This window comes from Typopeltis vanoorti, chromosome 21 (assembly GCF_054136105.1).
Source record: "Typopeltis vanoorti isolate ZY-2024b chromosome 21, IOZ_Tvanoo_1.0, whole genome shotgun sequence".
Classification (NCBI taxonomy): domain Eukaryota; kingdom Metazoa; phylum Arthropoda; class Arachnida; order Uropygi; family Thelyphonidae; genus Typopeltis; species Typopeltis vanoorti.
The window spans coordinates 75,601,552-75,629,292 of record NC_143569.1 but is presented as its reverse complement, the minus strand read 5'-3'; the positions used below and the strand labels follow the sequence as shown (position 1 = coordinate 75,629,292).

The 27,741-nt window shown below is 32.5% G+C and overlaps 2 protein-coding genes across 2 annotated transcripts; both read right to left on the bottom strand.

Moving 5' to 3' along the window:
* Nucleotides 1-1,134: 1,134 nt before the first annotated feature.
* On the bottom strand, nt 1,135-3,897 carry LOC150094988 (O-acyltransferase like protein-like). The gene is made up of 4 exons (XM_090410878.1): nt 3,778-3,897; nt 2,011-2,197; nt 1,635-1,777; nt 1,135-1,449 (listed from the first exon to the last, which is right to left on the bottom strand). The coding sequence occupies exons 1-4, from the start codon at nt 3,883-3,885 to the stop codon at nt 1,204-1,206; spliced, it is 684 nt and encodes a 227-aa protein (XP_090267004.1). The 5' UTR covers nt 3,886-3,897; the 3' UTR covers nt 1,135-1,203.
* A 167-nt stretch (nt 3,898-4,064) lies between these two features.
* LOC150094987 (nose resistant to fluoxetine protein 6-like) lies at nt 4,065-21,909 on the bottom strand. The gene is made up of 11 exons (XM_090411169.1): nt 21,637-21,909; nt 15,662-15,879; nt 15,230-15,344; nt 14,948-15,041; nt 13,826-13,911; nt 13,559-13,723; nt 13,156-13,249; nt 10,648-10,740; nt 8,973-9,138; nt 8,794-8,873; nt 4,065-4,191 (listed from the first exon to the last, which is right to left on the bottom strand). Exons 1-11 carry the CDS (start codon nt 21,794-21,796, stop codon nt 4,065-4,067), a joined length of 1,398 nt encoding a protein of 465 aa, XP_090267295.1. The 5' UTR covers nt 21,797-21,909.
* Nucleotides 21,910-27,741: the final 5,832 nt, after the last annotated feature.

Below are 27,741 nucleotides of genomic sequence, written 5' to 3'. Positions count from 1 at the left end.
TGACTGATAGGGAGAGCACGGTGTTAAAACGGGTGGTACGCAAAAACCGGCACAGACTATACGTGGAAAAAAACTCCATTTACTGGATTTCCACGGAAGAGCAGCGAGACACAGGCCGAACAGCACAACAACGAACAAGGCGGCTGGTCTGTCCTGGTGAAAAGAGCACGTGAAGTGGACAATTGATTAGTAAAAAACGTACTCTGGAGCGATGAATCAAGATTCACCTGTTTCCATTCTAATGGCAAAGCGTGGGTGTGGCAGAAGTGGTGAACGCTTGTTACCACAGTGTGTTGTATCCACAGTAAAGTTTGGTGATGGAGGAGTAATGGTCTGGAGTCATTTAGCTGGTTTGGAGTGGGACTACTGGTCGTTGTCCGTGGTTCCATGAAGGCACCTCATTACCTTAATATTCTGGATAATCAGACGCTGCCTACACTGTTGAACTTTTATGGAATGGACCTGTGTTACTATCAAGATGACAATGCCCCATGTCACAAAGCTGAAGCTGTTACGAGTGATATGAAGATATGGGTGTAAAGAGCCCGAATGATAATAATAATATCTGCCTCGGCGAAGATTATATTAATAAAAAAATGAATACATCCAGAATTGTACACTTAATCCCTGTAGTGACCAAAAAATGTAACAACAATATTTTAGTTGTATATAAAACATGCAATGTATGCAAGGTGATGATGAAGATGATGGCTTTTGAATAGCAATATAAATATAACAATTATTTACTTGCACGTGTGTGCAACGTATAAATTGTAATAGTACGTGTGAATTACAAAGTGCGATTCGCTTATACGAATCGCACATTGTGCAAATTATAACAAAATTAATTGGAGTCTGGATGAATAACATGTAAGAAATTATCGTATTATTGCCTGAATTTTATAGAATGTGAATGTCACTTATTTAATAGGTACTGAACTGTTATAAAAATTAATGTTAATATGGAAAGATCACAATTTATATATAAGGAATGCGGTTTCTTTCCCAGATGTGAGGATTCATTTGCTTACTGAAACAGAAGTGTTTCGTACCCTAATTAAAAATACTATTTTTTAAAAAAAACTTTTTAGAGTACAGCATGAATGTGATTTTTAAGTAATGAAGACATAATCGGATATTTTCATTTGTTTATTTTCTAATGAAAATTTTGTTTATCGGAATTGATTTATTACTAGGATATTTTCATTGACTTATTCTTTGATGTGATTCTTGTTTATTGGAATTTCGGTCTTTAGAATTACTTAACACCTTAACGACAATTTCTTCTACCTTTTCTATTTCATCTGCTTGTCCTTTGGTTATTTTTGTCAGTGGGTTTCTTCCAAAGAAAGCCAATCTCTCGATGTTGGAGAAGGGTGCTTCGACCAGTAAATAACAAACAGATGCGGCAGCCAAAGTAATTACTGTATGACCAATGAATTCATACCCCTGGAAAGAATAATGTAATGAATATACACACTATTACATCCAAATGTTTTCTTGAAATTTCAAACATTTTGAACAGTGAGTACCTTGATTTCTTTAGATGTTAAGAATAAGAATAAAAATGTAACAATCCCCTCCTAAATTTTAAGTCGTAAAAGTTTAGTTAAGTATCATTTGCATATACCTACCAAATTGTATTTGCTCTGTACAAATTTTTCTTTGATAAGGCCGTATCTAATCCAAATAACAGGACCATGCAAGAGATAGACAAAAAATGTCAGACGACTCAGCACAACCATGCATCTCATAGATAACAGCTTTTGTACTATTCCTATTAGGAGAAAACGAAGGAAGAAATATATCAGATTACATTCATGTTTAACTTCGTTTTACAATGATTCAATTTTTCCTATTACAAAGATCTACAGTAGAAAGATTACATGATCGTATAAGATTTCATTTTCTTATGGTGTGTGTAAAATCAATCATCTTTTGTTCCCAAAATTAGAGAAAAGATGCACTAGAAACAGATAAAAATCATTTACAGCGTTCTAAATAACGTACCTGCTTGATTGGTAGCGCAAATAAGTATCACCCAAGCTATAACTGCGCTCCAAGCAACTCGATGTGTGCCAGCATATACCGCACTCACAATAGGAGGTGGAAAATTCCCTCTGTGTGCTTCAAATGGTCCATACAGGACACAGAAACCCACTGTCACAGCGATGCAGGACCCAATAATACGGGAAAACTGTTTAAGAAAAATTTAATATTATTTAAATAGAGAATAATCTATTGCTTTCGAAAATTTGATTAAAAATAGCACAGATGTAAGAAATATTTTATCATGATTTTAATAGGAACAATTTATGACTTTGGGAAAAAATGTTTTCAAAGTAGCATCCATTTAGAAAAATTCATGGAAAGTTTGTGCACGAAATACAAGATGGCAGCAGGATTTCATTGGAAATTATAACTGACTTATGTGCATTGCGACTTGTGAGATTTTGACTAATAACTAATTGTAGTAAATATTATAAAAATGTATTTTAAGTAATATTCACATGCTTCATGAAAACCAATCACGTATGAATTAGTTGGTAGGATTTATGATTAGCAGTTATCAGGAGATTAGATTTTAGCAAGAAGGAAATCTAAAGGAATCACAAGTGAAGATATTTTGATAAAGATGAAAGCACACCTTGAATAGAATTTGATTATACGATTGAATAAGACTTAGTGACAACATACTTACATTACGTGCATTTAATTAGAATAGAAAAGCAATTTTTTTTTTCTTTCAAGAAAAGGTTTCTGTAAATGATTAAATTGGTCTGTTGATAAAATGTTTATAACATGAATTGTCTTCACCTTATACAGTTTATATTTTACGGGTTTTTTTCTCCCAAAAAGTCATTTTTTTCGACCCGTAAACTCAAGAAAATCGACCGTAGAACCTCTGCTGTTTTTAGACAGTAAAAGATGTTTTAGGATTATGGGTCACTAGATGGCGGCACTTGTCAGTGGCTTATCTTCACCGGCAGCTTTGTATTATTAGTATTAATCATGGGTCAGCTATCTGTGATAGATAGCGGTAGAGAGCGAACAGCTCCCTCCCCCGTCTCCACAAGCTAGATACGGATAAAACGGTCTCGCCCATTTCCTATAAAGGAATAAAAGGCGTTCGCTGATTTTTTTTTAATTTTTTTTATCACGTTTGATTTTTATTTTTAATTTTCATAAAAATCATAAAATGTACAACTCTTCATTTAATATACTTTTATTTTCATAAAAATTTTTATAAAGTAAATATTTTAACATAAAGTAAAAATAAATAAAGTAAGTAATCAACACACTACAAAAGAGGCAATTCGCTAAAATAGTGAGCATTTTTTCTTCTCTCAACAAAAAAACCCAGATGAGTTTGCACATACATGCATTTATCGGTAGACTAATATTATGAAATCATTATTTTTCTTAATCTTGGAATTATTTCTCTTCTGTTTAATGATATCTTTGGGTCGCTGGATCCCCGAAACAAAGAGTACTATCACTAAAATATTTTTAAATCCGAAAAGATAATGAGAATATATTGATTAATACGAAGGAAATAAATCTTCTCTGTGAATAAAATTTGAGTAAAAAGATTCTCTCATACTTATGGACCGATAGCAGTTTGTAAGTATTAACATTATCTACGAAATGTTACATGGAGCAGATAATTATTTGTCTGCTGCATGTTTGTTGTGAACATTCGAGTTTGTTTACACGGAGTATATTTATAACAGTAAAAGAATAATGAATATTGAAACACCACATGAAAAATCTTACCATTCCTAGTTTCATATCGTGATTTCTAGTAAGGAAGTATCCAAACATTACTCCCATAAAATAGGGACCCGTATGGGAGTAAGTTTTAAAGTACACGTCTTCATACATTCTTGATATATATCTGCAAAGGATTAAACACAAATGTGCTAAGTCAGTGAAGACTGTGGTTTAAAAGCAATTAACGAATGCGAAAAGTTATTTTAAGCTAAGAGGAGTATACGTTAGAATTTAGTTAGACGGAGATAATTTAAAAAACTAACACTGGTTCAATTAGATTGAGTTCTAACTTACTTCCAATCTGGAATTGTCATCATTGGAATGGGTGGGTATTGATTCATATAAGTGATCACTCCAACGGCTGCACTTCCACACAAAGCCAAAAGAACTGCTATTGTTATTCCCAGCAATGGTTTTCTGAAAGAAAGTTATTTATCATAGTTTTAAATATCAATCGTGATTACGCAATAGATTAATTATAATTGTTCTAAGACATCATTTTGCAGAATAATTCATTATATCCAGCCAAGGAATCTCTGAGCTCAAGTATATAGTATAAAAAGATAGTAAAGCAATTGGAAAAAGGTGGAATCGATATCCCAATGCAAGTGAATTATTTCAAGATTATCAACGTGTAATGCAGTGGTTCTCAAAGGGTGCTCCCTAGAAGATTTCCGGGTGCGTCCTGTGGTATTCCAGAGAAATATGTGTCCAGATATAAAAATAAATATAGTTACTCTATTATACCTTTTCATTACGGATATACCGCTCTTTTTGTCAACACATCATTATTATGTTAATTAACAGCGGTTTTTCTTGCATAGAGAACAAGAATATGGTTTATTCTTGTCGTGTATATTACTTATTTTAAAAGTGTTGGAAGTGGATGTTAGGTGCATATTACTTATTTTCAGATAAATACACCCAAATAAAATGGATAGATTTCTCAAAAAGAAACGTGATATTGAAGAATCAGATTCTGGAAGTGAGCAAAAAGTTAAGTGCAAGTAAGAAAGCAAAATCGCGGCCTACTCGCAAATATAATGAAAGTCATTTAAGCTTTGGTTTCACTTGGACCGGAAGTGAAGATCATCCTTTGCCGCTATGTTTAGTATGTGGATGTAAAATGGCAAACGAATCATTGCTTCCTAGTAAATTGAGTAAACATTTTAAAACTATACACTCTAATTTACACGATAAATTTGTAAGTTTTTTCAAGAAATTGTCTGAACAGCAAACAAAAGCGGCAAATTCTTTTAAAAGTATAATGACCGTTTCTGATAAAGCTCAAATCGCTTCTTATCAAGTCTCAGAACTGATAGCAAAAAATATAAAAGATCATGCTTTAAGTGAGTCACTTATTTTGCCTGCATGCAAAAAAATGGTCACGACAATGCTAGGAAATGAAGCAGCAATGAAAATAAGCAAGATTCCTCTTCCAACAATACAGTTCACAGGCGTATTATAGAAATGTCTTCTCATATAGAGAAAAATGTATGCAGTAATAAACTTCAGTATTCAAATTTTGCATTGCAAGTTGATGAGTCAACAGACATTACCAACAACGCGCAACTCTTCGCATTCGTCCGTTTTATTAATGAAGATCAAATAGTAAATCAGTTTCTTTTTTGCAAAGAATTAAGTGTGTCTACAAAAGGTGAGGACGTTTTCAACATTTTGAATAGCTATCTTGATAAATGGCAGTTAACATGGAAGTCGTGTGTAGGCATTTGTACAGATGGAGCCACTTCCATGGTAGGCTGTGTTAAGGGCCTTACATCTTTTGTAAAAAAAACAAAATGAGAATGTTATCGTAACTCACTGTTTTCTTCATAGGGAGGCCTTGATGGCAAAAACATTGGGAGAAAAATTAAGAGAAGTTTTAGATCAAGTTGTTCAGATGGTAAACTTTATTAAAACAAGACCTGTCAAATCGCGTTTATTCGAAAAGCTTTGTATCGATATGGATTCACAACACAGACAGCTGCTTTTACACACTGAGGTGAGGTGGCTGTCAAGGGGGAAAGTACTTACTCGTGTACACGAGCTACGACAAGAACTTCTTGCGTTTTTTGAAGAGATGAAACAATTACATTTTTGTAACCTCCTTCGGTGCGAATTTTGGATTGCCAGGTTACAGTATTTGGCCGATATATTTCAGCAGCTCAATATTTTGAACATGCCAGGGAAAGAAGAAAATATTCTCACATCCACTGACAAAATGAAAGCGTTTCAGAGAAAACTACAGATTTGGAAAAGAAAAGCTGTTGAAGGTAATTTGGAAATGTTTCCATTGGTAAGTAACACTTGCATAAATGAAACACTTCCAATAATAGTTGAACATTTAACAAATTTAGAAGAAAATTGAGTTCTTATTTTCCATCACTTAACACAACAATACGATTGGATTAGAAACCCATTTATGGGAACTTCAAGTGATTTTGGTTTAACATTAACAGAAGAAGAAGAACTGGCAGCTATATCCACTGATCGTGGATTGATGATTAAACATAAGGAATTGTCTCTTGAAGCCTTTTGGATTTTTATAAAAGAAGAATATGTGTCAATATCTAAAAAAGCTTTGAACATTTTACTACAATTTTCAACATCATATTTATGTGAATTAGGATTTTCTACCCTCACCACAATTAAGTGTAAAAAGACACATCAGGCTCATGTTTCTCGCTAGGACATGTCAGGCTCATGTTTCTCATAAACACAAGAATGAATAAATTTAAGGTATATTTCATTTTATTTATTTTTTATCGCATTATTTTTTTTCTGTAATATTTGACTTAATTATTGTAACATATTTCTCAGAAATTTGTATATAGTGCGTCTACAATTATTTGTAGGATTTCAAATGCGCCCCGAAAAAAAGTTTGAGAACCACTGGTGTAATGGAAAATGGATTTGCTCGTCAGTTAAGTAAATATGGTTAGTTGAATGTACAGTTATATAGTTCCTTTCCAGGCGTCACTTTACATGCTAAGTTATTCAAGGAATTATTCAACAGAGGAAATTAACAACTCAACATTAATTAAGGAAGTGCTCAACAAAGGAAATTAATAATTTAACTTTATCAAAAGAATTACCCAACAATTGAAATTAAAACAATCAACATTTTCACGAAAATCTACATGAATTTATTAAACGAATTCTACAGAAAGGTGAAATTGACTCTGAATAGAATTTCTACTAATATTACTAAAGCGGATCAAAGATATTATACTTAGTTTTACACATGGAATAATATGCAATATATAATAAGTAAAAAGGGTTGCGTTTTTGAGATAATTTCTGTAGACTTAATAAAATAAAGTTGCTTTAGAATTATCATCAAGATGTTCCGAATGTGATGAGTTTCTTGTTGAAAAAAGGAAAACTAGAAATCATTCAAGAACAAGGAATCGAGTAAAAGAAAAAACTTTCTACAATAAAATGAGAAAACAAACAAACAACAATAACATAAACTTCAATACTGTGAAAGAACGATAATAAACTATAATGTATAGAACTGGACAATAAATCTTTGGTTGGGTGGTGTTTTCCGAGAATTTGGCAGAGAAACCAGAGATTAAAACAGAGGAGATTTGAGAACGATATTTGGGAGATACACTGCGTCCAAGAAGTCAAGGGACGCCCCCATGGGTAGGTGCATCATGCAATGTAAGAAGTGACCAGTTTGTAGCCGTGTAGTCAGTGCAGGGAGCTTGGAATCTGGAAGTATGCACATAAAAAATTCCCAATATTAACTGATATTGCGCGAAAAATTCTGTCGTGTTTCGGATCGACATACTTGTCAGAATCCGCTTTTTCAAATATGACCATCATAAAAAAATCAATTAAGAAACCAAATTACAAATGATCATTTGGATGATTGTTTGCGATTGGCCACTTCTTCATATCAACTTGACTATGAAAATATTGCGAGGTCCAAACAATGCCAAATTTCACTAACTTTTTTTTTTTCAATCAACCAGCATTTTTTGTAACTTGTGAGTTTGTAATCAATCTGTTGTTTTTTCTAACTTTGGTTTTACAAAATAGAGAAATAAATATTTTATTCCAATATATTTGTTTTTATTGTTGCATTAAAATAATTAAAAGTGATAAATAATTTTTTTAAATACACAAATAAAGTTTTTAGTTGTGTAATTTTTTTTTAGTTGTTTATTTGTGCGTAATGAGATATCAGGTTGGGGGAACGTGATCTATATAAGAGAGTCGATCGCCGAATAACTTTTTATAGAAAAGTAGCTCGCGTAGTAAAAAAGGTTGAACACCAGTGCTGTATGCCATTCCACATCAATAATATCAGCGATACCATACTAAGATGGAAGCGCAGGGAGTTGGCTGCAAATGTTAACCGCAATGGACGACTCACTCACCGAACGTGACCATAGGGTGTTTCGAAAGATAATTCGAAAGAAACATGTTGATTGCGGAGTTCTGGGCTTCGATTAGAAAAGAAATCTGCAGAAAAACATTAAGAAACAAGGCTCACAGCATGGGATTCCATGGAAGGACCACAATATGAAAGTCCCACATTACTCGAATCAACGTCGTATTCGGTGGTGCAAAAGAACGTGGACGCTTTAAAGTTGTCTTATGGAGCGATGAATCACACTAAACACCGTTCCAAGCAGATGGACTGGTGTTGTTGTTGGTGGTGGATACCCGGTGTACGTCTCTTAGCAGAGTGCGTAACCCTAACTATGAAATTCGGCATGGCAGTACGATGACATGATCCTGTTTTTCCTGGTTTCGCTTTTGACCTCTGTGGTGTCACGAACTTTGAACTCCGAGAGGTATCTGAACATTCTGATACCTCTCGGAGTTCAAAGTTCGTGACATATCCGACAGATGGCTAATCTTATTGGCCATCTGTCGGATGAACTATTTTTTTCAATTGGTATTTTTTGTTGTATTAGATATTCCTCCCTCTTTCTCTCTCTCTCTCTCTCTCTCTCACACACCGATTCATCCCCACTCACAAAAGGGAGTTCGTTTGCTTACCTGTAAAGAGGAATGAGGACCATCAGGGACAGAATGTGCAGTTGGAAGTCTGCACTCAAGTACCAAGAGTGATTCAAGCACTAAAAAAATCAACAAAAATCATTTGGTTATTTCTGTTATTTTATGACACATCATTTGAAGAAAAAAAAATGATAATGACGTAGAACAGCAATACTTACAATTTCGTATGGCTTTAGCCAATTACTGTATAAAAGCAGGTTAACCCACCAGTTCTTTGAGCAAGCGTACATATTCAAGCCCAAAACATGAAGCCAATGGGGTCCACTGGAAATCCAAGGGATGAAAGGCATCAGGCCCATTGTGAAGACTAATGGAGGAATCAGCCTAATTGACGAAACATTTTCCATGAGTCAAACAAATATTGTAATATTGATTAATCGTTTAGATATACTTATCAGTTAAAGTATATCTTTAGTTAAAGTATATCGTTATTTACCTGTGGAGATTTAAAATGTTTAAATAGGAAGATTTAGGATATTTAAATAATAACTGAAGAGGATTTCAGAAGTTTAAATGTTTACATTATTTGTTTCTTTTTTAAGATCTTAAATCTGAAGAACATTTTTTTAAGATGTTTTATTAAGATCATTACTTAGCCGTAAATGCATAGATGGTTTGAGATTAATTTTTAAGCTTAACTCTATTTAAATACCAGCAGGATAAGCGTATATATATTTTTGTTCTCTCAGGCGATTCTTTTGAGATTATTCAATATTGTTTACGTTTTAAACTCTCTTTGAATAAAGAGCGAAACAGATAAAATTAAAACAGTTATTTAACAAAAAAAGAATATAATTAAGCAAATAATTTACTAAATTTGCAAATAAATATTTACTAAAATAAAGAGCCAAAAGGCTTCAGTTCGGCGATGCAAAATTATATAAATCAAGTGGATACTAGATCCAGAATTATTTCAAAGCCGAATGTAGAAACTATGAGTTTCGTAAGAATAAGTTGACCAGAGAGCATATGGGACTGATGCTGGAAATAATGCTGGATCAAATATCCACTTTACTTATATAATTTTGCATCGCAACATTGGCTCTTTATTTTAGTAAATACTTTTATTCCATCCTTAGTACTGAACGAGAGTTTTTGCTCTTTAAAGGTTTCTACCTGATCTTTGAGGAGCACCAACCAGTTCGAAACAGCCGTCAGGCCATTGAAACCTTATCAAAATGGTCTAATGGAAATCGAATATATAGACGCGTGGGCGCTGCCTATGTTTTCTAAGTGGTCCGCGCTAAGGCAACTGGTGAATGCCGGCCGGCGATTGTATTCCCGTAAGTTCTCTGGTCAACTTACGAAACTTTCATAGTTTCTCCATTCTGCTTTCAAATAAATATTTGTTTAGTTATTAAGAAACCTATCGTTATGTCTTTCTCACCTATTGCTTTTAAAGCAAAGTAAAAAAGAACCATATTTATTTAAATGAATTCAAAAATTTAAGAAAAAAAACGAATATCACGATAATATAAGAATAAACGTAATTCGTACATAAATAAATCTTGTGAGAGGTCAAGATGAGTGTTAGAAGGCAAATAACGACATTGTTAAGGCTATCTTTGACACACAAGGAAATGCATTTATTTTCTTATGTTTTCCGGGATAAAATTTTCAACTTTCCTTTTGCATTTTTTGTAATGACAAAGCAACGAACGCTGTGTATTGTTACGTAATTTAAAGATAAAACATGAATATTGTCTATAAATTATCAGTGGTATTCGATATGTTTATTTGAATAAGTATGTATTAATTTTTCCTGAGTCACTGGAAATAAAGGAATAGTTAACAGTAGTTGATGAGAAGGAAAATATATTCCAAAAGTTTTACCTGAGATACCTCCTTGCAATGAACATAAAAATATTCAGTCGACCATTTCTGAATGACATGTATACGAGCGTCATCGCAGCTGTCACCATTCCTCTGTAAAAAAAAAAAAAAAAAAAAAAAAAAAAAAAAAAAAAAAAAATTATAAGGACTCATGCGCGTTGTGATTTAATTGTTGTAAATTGATTGCACATGAATTTTATAACGAATAAATGCTACTAGTAAATCTTTACAAGGCGATATGGATTTGTTGTTAGCTAATAATTTGTTACAGTCTTCAGTTGGTTTTATTTTAGATCTAAGAAAGAGTTTTGTTGCTTTAAATAAAGAAGCGAATTTATTAACAGATGAGACAAAATTTAAGATGAGAAGGAAAAAGTGATAAAACGATAAAAAAATGTGTGAGGAAGTTTTTACCGATGAATTTATATTACACGGGAAATAAAATTTAATTTTTAACACTTTTATTTGTCATTTGCGTCATTTGCGATAAGATAATTTTGGAAATTAATGAAAGAGCAAAAAGCTATTTAGACATATTAGATATGTTTGACATTTTTTGAAGAAAGATATAGATCAAGACAAGTACAAGACAATATTTACAATTTTAACACAAAGAAACTTAAAACACTTTGACGCACTTCAATTTTTTTTTAATTTTAAGATAAAATTAACAAAAATTTACAATATTTTTCTGATATTGACTCAGAAAATTTTATTGATGATGTTAAGCAATTTTTAGTAATTATAAAGGAAAAAAAATTTTCCAATTAAAAATATGTACAAATTTATAAACGATGGGTTAAGATCTATATTTCCGACAAACGTAAAAAAAAAAAAATAGTTTTGACGATGCCCTATTTCAAATGCAAGTGCTGAATGGTCATTTTCAGTGATGAAACGAATAAAAAATTATTTCAGAAGCAACTTTCATCAAAATAAAACAAGTGACCTGTCGTTGTTATGCATTGAATCAGATGTCATGGACTCGATTAATTATGATGACTTTATATATTTGCTAAACTCAAAGCCAGAAAAAAAAAACTTTTTTTTTTTTCTGGTTAAATTTATTGATTTTTTTAAAAATTGAAATTTTAACTAATTTAATTTTAGACTTTTTTTTTAAATGCAAATATATGTACTGTATACCAATGTTGTGTTATTTTTATTTTATTAAAACGAGTTATTATGGAAATGTCGACTTTTATTTTCAATAAACAAAAAAAGAACTATATGAATTTGATTAACTGAAATGTACTTATTCTTTTGAGGTCTCAAAATGATGATGCCCTAGGGCCTCCAAAAGTATAAATGCGGCCCTACATAGATAAAATAGTTTATTTTGAATCATGATGCCAATTCAACATTAAATGAAGCTTAATGTTGATTGGTGTCATGTCCTTTACTTGGAACAATTTAGCTGCAATAATGCTCACGTTTTTGAAGGTATTCACATGATTAGTCCACTTAAGGTGCAGTACATATAAAAGCTCAAATATTAATCTGTTACGCCTGTAGGTTCAGTGGACAATGCCAATTGTCATTGATAATACAATGCTATATGTGACAGTGAAATTGTTGCAAGATACGCGACTCGTGGGTTTGTAATAAATAGTATTTGGGTTTGGTATTTTTAATGTGATTGCATTATTATAAAATTACGTATTTAATTAAAATGGATTATAATATCTGTTAACCTGAAGTTGTCTATTCCTATGTTACATCTGGAGTTTAGGCGCAAGGCAGCATCTTTGAATTTTAGTTTGGAGACGGATGGAAAGAATATAGTTTGCAACTATGGTGAGATGGTTTTGTATTGGGCGTGATTTGACTGATATCTAGCTAAGGTACTATTGTTTACGAAGTTTTAGTTGAAGGGTTCTATAACATATAAGCAAGTACCTTGTTAAATTTGACAGTAGACTAAATGAGTATCCTTGTCCTAATATTAGTGCAATATCAGTGAGGTAGGTTGCATGGTATTACGAAGGAAGCAACTAAAGCTATAGGGTCAGAATGTTATGGCTCTTAATTGTGTGTGTTCGCAGATAGATTTTTTGGTTATATTGAGTTATGACCATGAAATCCGGCCTTCTATAAGGCAAACAGTTGCAAATTCTGTATAAGACACGCTAATCAGTCTGTTGGAAACATTTCATAAAGGTTCTAAGGGTCGTAGAGAGAATTCAAACCAGATCTTTCAAATCAAAGGATATTGCAATAACAAACTTTGATACCCGAGGCTCAGTGATCTACGTAGACATTGCTAATTCATGAAAAGTACATATTACTAGCGATTTTAATTACTTATTCAACATACACGGATTAATGAACAGATTGAATATATTTTCCTGTTTGATAACTATTATATTGTATATATAAAACTAAAGAATGCAGCTATCGTATTAGGCTGGATTTAATTCTATTGTGATCAGTATTAACAGCATTCGTATAAATAACAATGAATACTAAAGTAAAAACAAAAATCACTTGAAGAATATCTTTACTTACGTCATAAAGAAGAAACTGTCCACTATCACTAATGCATTCCATATGTTACTATTGATAATGTCATTGAACCAACTGTTGAATATCATTAAGTTTTCTGTCAAAAAGTGAAAAAATTGCATTTAAGTCGTTTATTCATTCTGTTAGTAAAAATAATTGTTTAATTAAAAGGGTACTACGTTCAATAGTTTCACAAAGAAATTAATGAATATTGTTATGAAATATATTTCAGACGACAGTTGTTATCCATAAATTCTCCTATTATTTATTAACAACAATGATGCTGCTGCTGGTGATGGAATAAATTATAATTATGATTATTATGACTTTTCAACAATGATAGCAAGGCATAAAAAACAAGTACTAATTACAACTACAATAAGACTGACAATAAAAAGAAAATTACTTGATGGTTGGAACTGAAGCCATACAACTGTGTGTCCAAGAATTATCCAACACATGCTGATGCACCTCATACCCGCCAAACAGGGGTATTTTTGCGATGATGAACTTATGAGCTTCTTATAATTTTTAGTGAAGGAAAACGATGATAGAATTAGAACAAGATTTCCTTAAAAGAGAGAAAAAAAACACGTTTAACTTGAATTTTTTTTAACATTTGTATAGCTTAGAATTAATTTTTTATACTGCTTTAACAGAGGGACAATCTTACCTTGCTCATCCAGTTTCTGTTTGTTGTACTTCTGGTCTACGACTGTTCCTACAATAGCCAAGACCACAAGAATCCCAACTGCTGATCTAAAACAGCAAACGGAACTGCAGATTAGTATTTCTAATATGAACGAAGAGCGAAAATAAAAGAAAACCAGTTCATCTAATGTTAGAAAACTATATATGTATACGTTTCTTACTAATGTGTAGAGCTGGTTCCTTGAGGCCAGAGATTTATTAAATGGACGGATAAAGACGCAATATTCTTAACTTTTATGAGACTTTTAAGTCAAAGAATGCATATTAATCAGTATTTTATCTTTTAAGGCTAATGAATCGCGAATCCGTTTATTTTAACTTCTTAATAAGGACATAATAACTTCAATGATTTCAACAAGTCAGTTTTGTAGATGATAATTTAGACGTTTGAACAATTACCTTATTTCGCAGATTTTAAACAGATCTAAACAGATTTTAAATATTTTAAACAGATTTTAAAACACAATTTCCTCATCATATCTTAATACATTTGATTAAGTCCCTTTTCAATCAATATTGAAAACTTCAGAAATTTCAAAGTAAGGCTTAAAAATTAACGTATCAACGAAGTTAGTCATCCAAATAAAACCAACCAACAAATAAACAGCGGATGAGTTTGTTCTGGTTTAAAATGATCGTACTATTTTGGCGAGAAATGTGTGCATCATTTCACACCCCAGTATAATAAGATGAGCCTTTTTCTTTTTGCTAGTTGGTCCTGAATGGAAGAAGGGTTGGACAGTATCCTAAATTATGCGATACTCGTACTTTCCAAGTAAGGATAGTAGAGGAATAGCCTTTAAAATGTCAGGATAGTAAAAATGTGAATTCAAAATAAATCAATAAATAACACAAAGCTATGAAAGCAAAAAAAAAGCAAACCTTTATGCATCTTCCTTTTTCTTTGGTTGAAAATATGTTCATCCAAGTAATTAAGAATAGTTAATAGTACGTAGCAAGAAGTGTGAAGCCTTACTAGATAGATTTCTTCTTCAAGTAATTTTAGCACATTTTTGCATACATAATAATTCACTGCTTAAGTAAAACATTAAAACAGAGATAAGAATTATTTGCTTATTCTTACAGAACGATGATGTGCACAGTTTCGACACTGATTGGTTCGTCTACGAAACAGGAAGTCACCGAAGCAGTCAGAGATTTAGTGAAGGAGTTAACAACTGTGGAATAAATAGGATGTTTATTAGAACTACATAAAGAGTAAAGTTAATTCCTCTATTCAACACTGTCGATATACGTTATTATTATTATTATTATTATTATTATTATTATTATTATTATTATTATTATTATTATTATTATTATTAGATTATTCACATTACACCAACAATAATTTGAAACGACTTACCTCCATTTGTAATCTTTTCAACGTCTTTTTGAGAACACGCAGAAGGGAAACAGATTCCTTGTTGCCAGTCCACTAAAGACAAAGCTGGCATCAATTTATCTAGGGTCTTCTCAATCTAAAAAAAAATAATAAACATAAGAAAGGATCAAATAAGAATGCATAGCATATCTAAAAAAATCCTTGATAACATCTATCAAAAATGTGAAAATGCAATTCGTTAAGAATCACAAGATTTTGAAGAGGGAGGAAAAACATGGATGGTGTCATTTTCCTGATTATTCATTCAGAAGGATAAATACTCATATTTCTTCCCACAACCTACAAGTCTAGGAAAAACAAAATGACGATATTGAAAATAATAATCCAAATTATTGCAATTTTGTTAGCATCTCTCTCATTTCTCCTCCACACAAGCAATTTGAGAAAACTTACTGAGTCCTGTGGATCGTAGACCACCAGTTTGCCGGAACTGACGTTTGCGGTAAATGGCGAACGAGGTAAATTAATAACCATATTACAGTACTGACCACGGAAGTCTTCCTTATTATTTCGATTTGGAACCTTGATGCCAATACATTGATCGTATGATCCGTATTCGCTTAGAGATCCATGTAATAATCCAGTAGGAAGTTTAGCTGACGCATCAATCACTACAAAAAATAGAAAAAATAAATTCAGCATGATTTTACTCGTACACTATGTCTTGACTAGCTTAAAATAATATAAATATAAAATAAAATGTATATATTTAAACCATTATTTAGTTCAATAAACAGCTAAAATAAATATTATTCGATTGTAGATAACAAATTGTGAAAACTGTTCTCCTTTCGGCCCCTAAATTTCAGTGGACATCCGTTTTAATTAAAAAAAAATCTTTGACATTTATGTTGTAAGTAAACCAAGGCCAACAGAAAGAAGTTACACCTTCGATTTTCTTCTTCATTTCCTTCTACTTACAGGTAACATTTCTCCTTTATCAACCTTGACCATTTACGTGTGACAAAATCAGTTATTTTGTCACACCGTAATAATAATGGTATCCTATCTGTCAATGATTTTGAATAAGGAAGTGTGGTAGGACACTAATGTTCTGCTTGTGCTTCAACGCAATCTTTCAATGTCTTCTGAGTTCAGCGTCAGAGTCAACGTTCATTTCCTTAATAAGTTCAGGATTCATCCATTGAGTAAACATAGTGGTCAAAAGGAACACGATGTTACACATTTTCTCTTGTATTAATAGAAGTCACTGAATAACCAACACCTTTCCAATTTAACACAATACCATGTGTACAGTTGATCCTTGAAGAATACGGATTTGAATTGCGCTGGTCCAGTTATACACGTTTTTTTTTTTTTTTTGTATAAATATATTGGAAATTTTTTTGGAGATTTGCGACAATTGAAAAAAAAAACTCGAAGACGAACTGCGTAGCGCCTAGAAATATCGAAAAAAATTAAGAAAAAAGTTAGGTATGTCATGAATGTATAAAATATACGTGAATCTAGTCTACTTTATCAGTTACTACAATCAAGTATACAAAAATTTATTTACAAAAAGTTAAAATTTATCAAAACGTACGCAAACAAACACAGACCGTACATGGCCATTTGAAGTCAAGAGAAATGTAAACAAAAACTGCATAAAATTAACTCTTATTAATTAGCAGAAAAAATATAATGATTAATTCCTTAGTGTATAGGCTAGGCTACCAGAAAACAATCATGTTGTCGCTGCTTCGTAACAATGCATGAATCGTTATACTGGTCAATAATTTATTTTACTGGTATGAATTTCTTTTTCACATTATCTTTTCATTTTTGATGTCTAGTGTTAATAATACGTATACCATCTACAGTGTTTTCTATCATATAAGATACTATTGATGTAGGTACTGACAGACATGATTCATCTTGTAAATAGACGAAATAAGCTTACGGTATCGACAGGACCCATTTACCATTAGGCGCAAGCTGGGGCCTTACTCCCTATGGGGGCCACATTTTAAAACTTACTCCTCACAAAGAACAATAAAAAAAAACAGCGTAGTTATAGTTGCAAAATAAAATACTTATTTTTAAATATTAAATTCATAATATAAAAACTAGAGGCCGCTGAAAAATTTGTGAGGCTTCCTGCTTCCATTTGAAATACATTGTTCTTTCCTTAGAATATAAAACTAACAAGAACTCTTCTATTCCATAAAATGCATGTATATAAGCGTACCGTTTCTTTGCTGGAAGTATATACACGTCTAGCAAACCTGGATGATATTCTGTCTACCTGCTGAAAGAACATGGATAAGAACACGCACACACGCACACACACACGCACACACTCATGCACACACACACACACGCACACACTCATGCACACACACACGCACACTCATGCACACACTCACACACACACACACGCACGCACGCACACACACACACACACACACACACACACACACACACACACACACACACACACACACACACACACACACACACACACACACACACACACACAAAACACGCACACGCACACACGCACACAAAACACGCACACGCACACACGCACACACACACACACAAAATACCTTTCTTAACATATGTGCACTTTCTTTTCTTTGAATTCGTTATTTTTCCAAAGTAATTGCCCTTTTAATATTCCGATATTAAATTGTGATTATTATAAATTAGCAAATTTTGTACATTTTTTCATTTATATTATTTCCTGATAAGTAGAAATCATTAAATTATGTAATATTGAGGAAATTAATGTTTTAAAAACAGTTTCATCCTACAAAAGCAATATCAGAATAAAATGTTTTGAACATCTGTAAAGCAATCAGAAAGGTGAAAAATATAATAATAAAATAAAATAAATTTCTGTGTGTATTCGACTCTGTTTAGGGACTTTTTAGTGCGTCTATTGGACGTGTTCGTTTCTTACAGTCTCAATAATTTTCGTTAGCTTACGGACTGTTACTCGAGCAGAAAGGAATAGGTCTATAACCCTCTCTCCCCCCCCCCCCCAAAAAAAAACATAAATGATTATGTAATACATTTGTGCCTTTTCTTTTAAATAATTCAAATCTTTTTTTTTTTCAAGATAATTGTATCAAATTATAATTTTTCGATAATAAAAATGAAACTGATCACTAAAAATTAAGAAATCATCTGGTATAACTGTTGTATCCGCATGTAAAAGACATTATTTCTGTGTTAGGATGTCTGTAATCAATAATGAAAACGAAACAAGACATTCTTGATGTATTCTGCCCTACAGCTTGAGGCAATTTAGTGTGATTTCTGGGGAAACTTTCTCTCTTGTCTTTCTCAATAGCAGTGAGAGAAGAAAGAAATAGTACAGAATTAGAAGCATCGACGGGACAACGATATTATTGCTTTATTTGATTTTATTTATTTATTTTTTATTTTATTTTTTATTTTTTGTCAAAACGGTAAACTGAAGTCACAGATTTTGAATATTTTCTGAAAGCTTTCAAACCAGTAGAAATTTAAAGTAGTTATGTAATTGAGTTTCAGGACAGGAGAAGGGAGATAGATGCAGTAGAAAATCTTAAAATTAACATAAATTTTGAATTATTTCGTCTAGGTTATCCTTCACGTTATATTTTCAGCATATCTACAGTGGTTACACTGGATATTATAGTAATGTGGATCCTAAAAATAAAAAAATAAAAATCTTTTGCAGTTTTACGCAAAAGACAAAGGTGAAGAGTCTCTGATAAAAGACCATTGGATATAAATTTTTGATATTATAAAGACTCACAATCGGAAACCCCGAGTAATGCAGTTTAACATCATTTCTTGTTCACAAAAAAAAAAAAAAAAATCGTTCCTAAAATTGAAACGTTACGATCCATATAACGGTATTTTGCAAGACAAGAAAGCGAAATATCATATTTATTTCAATAAATGTTATTTAAAAAATATAAATATTTGACACAATATTTTAAATGAAACAACATTTGAAAATTCGCGAAAAAAAAATTCTTCAATATTGTCAGTAAAGTGAAAGAACGTCAAGTTATCTTGTTCCGTGGCACTGATTTGAAGAATAAAAGGCAGCAAATTTACTATTACTGAATAGATTCATTGCAAAGGCTGATCTCTGGTCATTTCAAGATGGATTATTTTCGCTCATGGGAAATTCGTGTTTATTTTTGGGAAAATATACAATAATTGTGCAGGAAAACAAAAACAAAACAAAAAAAAAATCGAATATCGTAGAACAGTATAGGAAAGTCAAAGGTTGTTCCACACAGTTAATCCGTTAACGGCTCTAAAATCGCCGTTCAGGGATTAATGGCGAAGGGAATAATTGCAAATATACAATACTTTAGAAGTGCCCACATTATTATATGGCAGTGAAATTTGGGCAATAAATAAACAAGATAAACAAAGAATAAAAACAAGTGAAATGAGATTTATGAGAAGAACTGCAAAATACACATTATTAGATCAAAAAAGGGACGAAGACATTTTAAAAGAACTAAAAACAAAATCAATAGAAGAAAAACTAAACAATTATAAGCAAAAATGGATTGAACATGTAAACCGAATGGACAACACCCGACATCCTAAACAAATACTAAAATATAAGCCAATTGGAAAGAGAATGTAGGGTAGACCTCAAAAAAGGATATTGGATGGATAATGAGACCGGAACAAACCAATATGGTCTATACCCGTAATTAGTGTTATGATGATGGGGTAATTGCATGATAAAACGTAGAATGCGGATGAAGTTTTGATCCATTAAAATTGAACTGGCAACTATGCCGCGGAATCTTGTCCGGAAGCAGTGTAGTATTTTTGTTTAATTCAAAACGTATATAATTACTTTTTATCATCAACAAGAAGATGGGGTATACTCCTTAAACATTTAGGGAAAAAAACAATCTTTAACAGTTAAAAGACTAAGTGAAACAACAGCTGACACTGTATTGCTTTGAAACCGTGGATATAAAGAAATTAAAGAGGCATTACTTGAAGAATCCATTTCTCCTCATGAAAAACCTATTTCTAAATTAGACCTCATCATTGGCTGATGAATTCAGAACAGCAATTTTAACAGTTGTGTGGGACACACTTTTACAACGAATAAATGCTACTAATACTTTTGATGTCTTTGCGATAAAGCTAATTTTCGAAATTAATGAAAGCTATTTAGATAGATATGTTTGGCATGTTTTTTGAAGAAAGATAGCAGTAGGGTAACGAGGGTATGATGCGCCTGTGGCAAGTGTCTAACTTGCGCCCCCAACACAAAAATGACAAAATTTTGAAAACTTTAAATGTTACAGGTTAAATTTTACTAAGTGCAATATGTTAAATACTTACTATTAACCCCATCAACATGAGTTGCAGTGTGTTGCAGAATTTGTGTGTCTAAAGCGGCGTATTGCCAAAATTTAAAAATACAATATAAAATAACGGACTTTTATATCTATTTATTTATTTTTATTTTTGACATTTTTTACGTTTTGGGCCCAAAACTAGCTGCGCCCGTGGCGGGAGCCTCTTTCGCCACGCCCTCGTTACGGTACTGAGCTCAAGACAAGTACAAGACTAGTATTAACAAAATTTTACAATCTTATGGGACTGATATTGATTCAGAAAAATTTATTGGTGAAGTTAAGCAATTTTAAATGATGATAAAGGAAGAAAATTTTTCAATTAAAATATGTACAAATTTATAAACGATTTGTTAAGGTCTATTTTTCAGAACGTAGAAACAATTCTAATAAATATATATATATATATAAATTTTATTTTTATTTTTATTGTTTTTTTAAATGCAAATATATGTATACCAATATTGTGTTATTTTTAGTTGATTAAAATGAGTTATTATGGAAATGTCGACTTTTATTTTCAATAAAGTAAAAAAAAAGCGTATCAATTTGAATAACTGAAATATACTTGTTCTTTTGTGGCCTCATTATGATGTTGCGCCTAGGGTCTCAAATAATATAAATGCGGCCCTGGGTATCGATAAATACAGTACATTACAGTAAATATATTTTCACTTCCTTATGGTTTTCTTTGAAGACATTTTCTTTTCTCTAACTTACTTTATTGTAAGAATATAGTAGATGATAAATATAACATACGAAATATGTTATATGTATTAGTAATTAGATTTTTGGGGAGTGAAAAGTTATACGCAGATTTTCGAACAACGCGGGGGTCGGCACCCCCCCTGCGCTGTTCAAGGTTCAGCTGTATATATTTATAAATTGTTATTTACTGACACACACACACACACACACACACACACACACACACACACACACACACACACACACACACACACACACACACACACACACACACACACACACACACACACACACACACACACACACACACACAAACTGACTTACTTTCTATAGCCCAAGTTTTCATCTGTCGTAATTCAATAGCAAATTTCTTCATTGATTTTACGCATGAAGACGACACTGATTCCTCTAAGATTACTCGCAAGAGTTTCGGCAATAATTCTTTGGATATAGCGTCTGTTAAGCGTTTGATGATCCCCGTCATTATGCTGGCACTCACATTCCTGCCCGAGATTTCAGGAGCTGAATCTATTAACAGAGTGTTATTTGATTCAGTTAAATTCAGTGATTTATCTCTTAAAAGTGTCGTATTTTCATTTCTTGCAATCACGATATTCGAATAAATTAAGCAAAGCGCGCACAAAATCCGCGTGGTTTTCATTATTCCCAATGTTTTGGACAGACGATTCAACCAGACACGTTTTGAAATTTTTTGGTGAAGTTTTATTAGAGCGATGGGGTGGGTTGGGGGGGATGATACTGAAACGTCATTCCAGTGTTGAACTTGATTGGCGAATGGGCTGAGGAATTTCGAAAAAATTTTCTTAGAAAATTGATCTGGCTTTGTTGTATCTTTAAGATATTTCTTTTTTCAGTAGAGACAATCTTACAGTTTATGTAACAATCATATATTTTACGCAACAGATGTCACCTTGAATTAAAATGAAAACACCTCTGATATTAACAAACATGTTTATATTCCGTTCATCTTATTGACATCTCTCTCTGTCTGCTTCTTAGATTTTGGCTCATGATTGCGAACATGAAAAGCTACAGGAAAAAAAAAAAAACTAATTTAAAACATTCGGGTAAAACCAGTAGTACATGTAATCGTGACCCTGGCTTACTTTATCCTTTTCTTTTCAAATAATCACGAGCAAAAATGATCGTAAACAATAATTATATAAAAAAGTCACGATTCGAAATTTTAGGAATCGTTATCAAAGCAGATGATCTTAGAGTGAAAACATAATCAATTGCTGCAGTACTGAGAAGCAATTTTTTATGACTAATTCTGATACTGCAAATTCTGCAAAGAATTTTAAAACATAAAATCTTATTCTTATATATGATATATGTTTAGGGATATGGATCAGAGTAGGTTGGATTTACAAGAATTCCTGTTGAGTAGTTTAGTATAAAATATGGAATTCTGCTGACTGTGTGTTCATTGTTTCATAACTTGACAATATTATACAGTAGCACTCTTTGTGTTCGTTGGGAATTTATTATGATGTTTTCAGCCGAATCAGGACAACTTTTCTAACTATGAACAACATTAACTGAAATTACTGCGAAACATTAAATACAAATTTAACATTTGATTAGTTCCTTTTTAGGTCCAGTTCAACCAGTCCAGGAAATATTCAGTAGGGCAGAAAATGTAGATATCTAGAATACGATTTCCTGTTCATCATCACCAGCTATACAAATTGAATATATATATTGCTTGGACCCTCTTTGCACCACTGAAGACGAAACTGCATATTGGTTCGGGTAATGTGTGTGTGTGGGGACTTATATATTGCACTCGTACAATGAAAACCTATGTTATGAGCCTCCGTTCTGAATGTTTTTGTGCAAGTTATTGTTCCAGTCCATGCTTGGAACTCCGCATTCAACGTGTCAGCGGTTATAAATAGTATCCTTCGTAGAGAGTGGTCTAATGCTGCTAGTATTTGCAGTTGACTCCCTGAGTTTTCATCTCAGTAAAGTATCACTGATTGTTAACCTGGGACGGCCCAATTTTTCAACAATTTTCCGAATAGATAGACCTGCAACATGCATTCTATCACAACGTTTCTTCCAAACTTAGTCAGTTCCCTTCTTGCAACCATTTCACCAGAACACACTTACACTGACTTGGAAACATTATATTCCTCCAATTTTTACCGGCTCGAAATATGAGACGCGTTACATTGCACAATGCACCTTGCTCATGGGGGTTCATAGATTTCCTTGCGAGAATTGTATTTTTTAAAAAAATAAAACATGTTTTTCATAAAACTGGGAAGGCGAATTCCTTATATTCTTCATATCGACTTAGCTCTCCAGAGCCAAAAAGGGTTTAGAAAAATTTTAGTTGTAATTTTAGAATTAGAGTAAGTTAACTTTACAAAAATAAATTCTGAATTTATAACTCAAAAAATCTGCACACCGCTTAAGTTTTTTTAATACCATAATGACTTTATTCTAAATGGATAATATGTAATTTTAAGGAGATATTTTTTATATGCTGGAATTATTTTTTCATTTATGCATTTTTGAATGAAGTGATAAATGTAAGCGAAAGAAATTTATTTATGCCCTTGAGAAGGATGAACAAAACAATCAAATATGCTTATTAGGTTTTCTATACTATAAATTTATAATTAAAGTACAGTAAGAATACCGTTCTTAAGGCACAATTCCATCCCTTGTGATGATGCCATTTGGGATGTGGAAAAAGAAAACGAGAAAACATTTCTAAAAGTTTTACTGTTCAAATTGTTGCTATAGCAACATTTAAATCAGTAAACGGAGTGTAGTAAAATGATATAGGTTTACTAAGAATAAAAGGACATTAATAAATAATATTAGAAATTTAACTAACCCCGAGCTACAAGGTTTCTCTCCATTTAATTGAACATCTCTTCCTTCAGCTGCACTTAGTTCTAAATAAGTCCTCTCATAAAAAAATTCATCATCATCATTATCATTCATTGGACATCCACAGATGTCGTATGGTCATCACTCCGCTCCTCAGTGATGGAACACCAGTCATTGCCAGGTAGTCCTGTTGTATAGTTTTCTGGAGGATTCAACGTTGGAAGACTAGTCACTCCAGACACACCATCTATCCACCTCATTGACGGTCTGGCCCTTTCTCTTTTTCAGAAACTTTACCTTCTCTTACTGTTCTGAAAAGTCCTCCTTCCATCCTTTCAATGTGTCCAAAATATTTCAACTTTCTTCTTCAAGGAGCCTTGAAGTCCTACTGCTCTTTTCTAACACTCCACTCATTTGTACGCCTTTCAGTATACGACATCCTCAACAACCTTCTGTAACCACATCTCAAAAGCAGCTATCCTTTTCTTATCTGACTTCTTTAGGTTCCAAGTCTCACATCCATAAGTCTCTGTTGGAAAACCAACTGAATCCCAAATCCTCAACTTTGTTCCCATGGAGATAGATTTGTCCTTCCAGATATTAAACAAGTTTTTGACTGTTGTTTTAGCCATTCCTTATCTTCTTCTGACATAAAAAATATTCAGTTACAGAACTGCAAACAGAATTAGAACTGAATTTGCTGATTCCCGTGTCGGTACTCTAATCACGTTAGTTGGAAATAGCTGCACATTTGTATTATACCCTTTTAAAATTTGACCAATTTTTTCTTATAGTTGGAGACTTCTTGGTACGTATTCTCATCACAAATTTAGTTATTTTTCTCGAAATATTTAATGTAAACTAATTGGAAGAAATTTTTTAAGTACACGTCACAGTTTTAGACTCAATTGATGTTGCAGATAGCATTGAAAAGAAAAACAATAGTACTATGCATTGACCACTATATTTTATAAATGAACAATGCTACCCTCTCGTCAGTTGGCAAACAGTGTTACTATCCTATCAATTCGCTCTTGGTGGAATTTATTAAAAGGAATGAAAAAGTTGTTTTTGTCACCTGATTTCCTACCTATATACTCATTCAGTTACTTTTGCTTTCTTTATCTAAATGATTAAATGTTTTTTTTTTAACTTTCGTTTTTTTTAACACTTTCATTGCCAAGCTGAAAATTGGAATTTCGTGTGGTGGCCAAATTTTTTTATATTTTTTTATTTAGTTAGCTACGTCCACGCGATATCGCGTGATTGACAAGGAACATGTTAACCTACGAAAGAATGTCATCAAGAAATCGAACTGCCAAATTCTGTATCGTATCAAGAAATCTTACTGCCTAAGACAGAAGATATATGAGTTCTATTCCAGAGGAGAACAATTTACCACAACACCAGTTATGATTTGAATTGCACAGAGAGAAAACACCATCTACAATGCACTTAAGTGGTTGATATTGATAGAGAAGTAGGGCGTGTTTGAAGATCGATACTGGAATTTTGTGGGGTTGATAAACACTTTTCAGTGGGATCCTAACAATGACAAACACCTCAGCATCTCTAACAGTTAACAAACAAATTTGAAACAATAAAACTTTAACCGAAGTGGTTATGGCTATTAAAATGAACTTTGACGCCACTTGTACAATAAAAATAATTTACTACTTTTATAGCTTAAAAGAGAGCAATGGAAGAATGCAAATATTATCGCCAGTAGCTACTTATTATATATTTTATTGACGGTAACTAACTTCTGATATAGAGAGTGAATTTATAATTTTTCCGTAGAGTTTAATTAAGTTAATGGCAAAGATGTACCATTTCAAATGCGTGTAAAAATACTTGTGTACTGTAAAATTTTTTTTCATTATATATGAAACAATTACCTTTTATATTTATTCAAGGAACGGTTATTGGTCGTTTTTTTTGCAGATGGAGACTTCGTTATTCATTAATTTGTAATTGAATTCTGTTTGTGATTTTATAGACCCAAACCCAACATTTCATGCAAAGAGCACGTGCAGACTAGAGAACTAAATTTAGTATTTAGTAGGTTTCAAACTTAGTAATGTTAATATTGTGCACTTTAGACGTGTGTGTGTGTGTGTGTGTGTGTGTGTGTGTGTGTGTGTGTGTGTGGGCCGAGAGTGGAAGACTCTCGGCCCTCAACAATTTCGCTTATCCTAAATCTCTTTCTCCTTAACAACGAGTGTTCTCCAATGAATACAAATTTCTATGGTTATCATCTTTAATAATGACGCTCACTAACAATCGGTAATCTTCCCCCCCCCACCTTCCTACAGCGAGTGAATTAAAGATGCAATAAAAATAGGGAGCTATTCTGAAAAATTTCATCAAATTTAAAAACTATATTCTACAGCCAGAAGACGGTTTTCATGTCACATATGGTCTTTAGACAGCAACTAGTATTTTTGTGTCACACTGCATGTTAAAAATCATCTATCATCCATACATAACCACGAACTTTCTTAAAAAAGTTACTTTTTTTCCCTTTCTATCATTGGATTGATCCACTGTCAAAGTTTCAGTGCTTTTCTGAGTATTAAGAAAAATTTCAAAAAAAAAAAAAAATGAAAGAAACAGGTTTTATTCAAAAAAAAACAAAACAAACCCAGCAAGTATCATGATCAGGAATTATTTATCCTCTGATTAGAAACCCACTCAGGTATTGCTTACATCGTTCTATTTATGAAACACGTGGTAACTTTCATATTTCAACAGAAAAATTTCCCAACTCCGTCACAACTGCCCCGGAGACCTTGAGAACTTTTTTTTTTGTAATGATTTTATAAAAAGAAACACAGAGAGAGAGAGAGAGAGAGAGAGAGAGAGAGAGAGACTACAAGGACCGATCTAAATTTCACAACAGTATGTTTATCCTAATTCCTAGAAAAGGATAATTATTACAGCACGTGAGCTACGTGAGCTAATAAGACTGAATGGATTCATTTTCTACGACTAAATAGAGACTCTTCAGGATAAAAATGAAAGTGGAGGGTATAACTACTGCTGAGTACATTAACAAAATATAAATTAAGGGAGTTCATAAATCTATTCTTTCTTCTTCATCTTCAACTCATTCCTGGTGGTATAATACTGCGGGAGTACCTCATTGACAGAAGTATTACAGAAATAGTAAACCCTCGCTTTAACGGACTGATAGAGTTTAAGGGGTGTCCGTTAAATAGCGAATTTTTTTTTTAAATTAAAATATCTCTAACATTATACTGCAATTTTATCAATTTAGATTTAGAAGTGTCTGATATGGGAATTTATCATCACAACAAAATAATTATATCAAGGATTTCCCCAGTTTTATAAAACTCGCCAACAAATTAACACACTCGTTATCCGGAATTATTTTAGGTGGCCCGTCTAAAGTATTGTATTGCGAGGTGTTTCAATCCAGATTATTCCAAAAATTCTGTCTTGTAAGATATGTTGAGATATAGATTCTTTAGTAGGGTGTTTGTGCAATATTTTTTCAGCAATAAAGTTATGTTTGTTCTCTGGAATCGAATTTCTGGA

Coding starts and splice junctions, on each gene's coding strand:
- LOC150094988 (XM_090410878.1), bottom strand. CDS start 3,885: ATGTATGAAGACGTGTACTTTAAAACTTACTCCCATACGGGTCCCTAT. Junction 2,198..3,777: donor ACGATATGAAACTAGGAATG/GTAAGATTTTTC, acceptor TTTCTTAAACAG/TTTTCCCGTATTATTGGGTC. Junction 1,778..2,010: donor TTGCGCTACCAATCAAGCAG/GTACGTTATTTA, acceptor TTCTCCTAATAG/GAATAGTACAAAAGCTGTTA.
- LOC150094987 (XM_090411169.1), bottom strand. CDS start 21,796: ATGACGGGGATCATCAAACGCTTAACAGACGCTATATCCAAAGAATTA. Junction 15,042..15,229: donor TGAAAAGATTACAAATGGAG/GTAAGTCGTTTC, acceptor TTTATTCCACAG/TTGTTAACTCCTTCACTAAA. Junction 4,192..8,793: donor GTCCTCATTCCTCTTTACAG/GTAAGCAAACGA, acceptor ACTTTCTTTCAG/AAAACCATTGCTGGGAATAA.